Source organism: Stegastes partitus, unplaced genomic scaffold (genome assembly GCF_000690725.1).
Source record: "Stegastes partitus isolate 25-593 unplaced genomic scaffold, Stegastes_partitus-1.0.2 Scaffold824, whole genome shotgun sequence".
Lineage (NCBI taxonomy): Eukaryota > Metazoa > Chordata > Actinopteri > Pomacentridae > Stegastes > Stegastes partitus.
In genome coordinates, this window is record NW_007578555.1 from 304,530 (window position 1) to 305,552 (window position 1,023).

Sequence of the window (1,023 nt, forward strand, 5' to 3'; positions counted from 1 at the left end):
GTGCGTGCAGCCGGCGACAAAGTTCAGACACACCTGTCACCTGTTAACCTTCATTAATCAGAGACACACTAACACGGACACACCTGAACTGTTTGTCACCAGAAGACTCTCAACAACAACAACAACAACAACAACAACAATAATAATAATACAAGAAACACAAAATAATCCACATTAAATACAAATAAAACATAACAACAAGAATAATGTTAGAACTGGTATTTATACTGTTTGAATAGTAATTTACTGCAGAATAAAATATTCTAATAATTAGAGACACTGGATCTTTGATTCACATGAGCTGTAAATCAAGTTATAACAAAAAAGGCACATATATATATTATATACAATAAAAAAAGAAAAAGTAGTTTCAAAAAGTGGAAATTTCGAGTCACACAACAATAATAATATAAAACAGCAAAAACGTGGATATAAGGAAATGGAAATGTAACAACTGCTTCCACTGTTTTATTATAATTCAGGTTTTTACAGCTCGTGTACGTCATAAATCCAGTGTCTCTAATTATTAGAATATTTAATTTTGAAACAGCATGTTGACTGGAGTCAATATTTCCTGGATGCCCAAGTGTCTGTCCTGCAGATGGACTGGTCCCGGCTGGCCCGGCCCGTTCACAGCGATATGAAACGTGGCCTCCTCATGAATAAACCAGATAAATGAAGTGGACGTCCGTTAACGAGATGTTTACTGAGAGCAGCTCTTGTTTACTTGTTTACTGCCACCATCTGTGTTGACGCTGCTGCTGTCTGTCCTGCAGATGAATCGGCCGATCCAGGTGAAGCCAGCTGACAGCGAGGGCAGAGGAGGTGAGCAGCACACACACACACACACACACACACACACACACACACACACAGGTGTCTCTGTGAGGACACTCCATCGTTTTTTTATTATTTATCTACACAAATTGAAACTTGCTGACTCAACATGTTTCCAGAGGAATGCTGCGGCGCCACACGCTGGACATATTTTACTATTTACATGTTAAATGTGAGGGCTGCAGG

The 1,023-nt window shown here is 39.2% G+C and overlaps 1 protein-coding gene across 1 annotated transcript in view; it reads left to right on the forward strand.

Moving 5' to 3' along the window:
- Positions 1 to 1,023, forward strand: part of celf3b (cugbp, Elav-like family member 3b) — a 42,816-nt gene that overhangs the window by 25,007 nt on the left and 16,786 nt on the right. Inside the window, exon 3 of the mRNA XM_008292700.1 lies at positions 777 to 825. Coding sequence (XP_008290922.1) covers positions 777 to 825 — 49 coding nt within the window. The remainder of the gene's footprint in view (positions 1 to 776; positions 826 to 1,023) is intronic.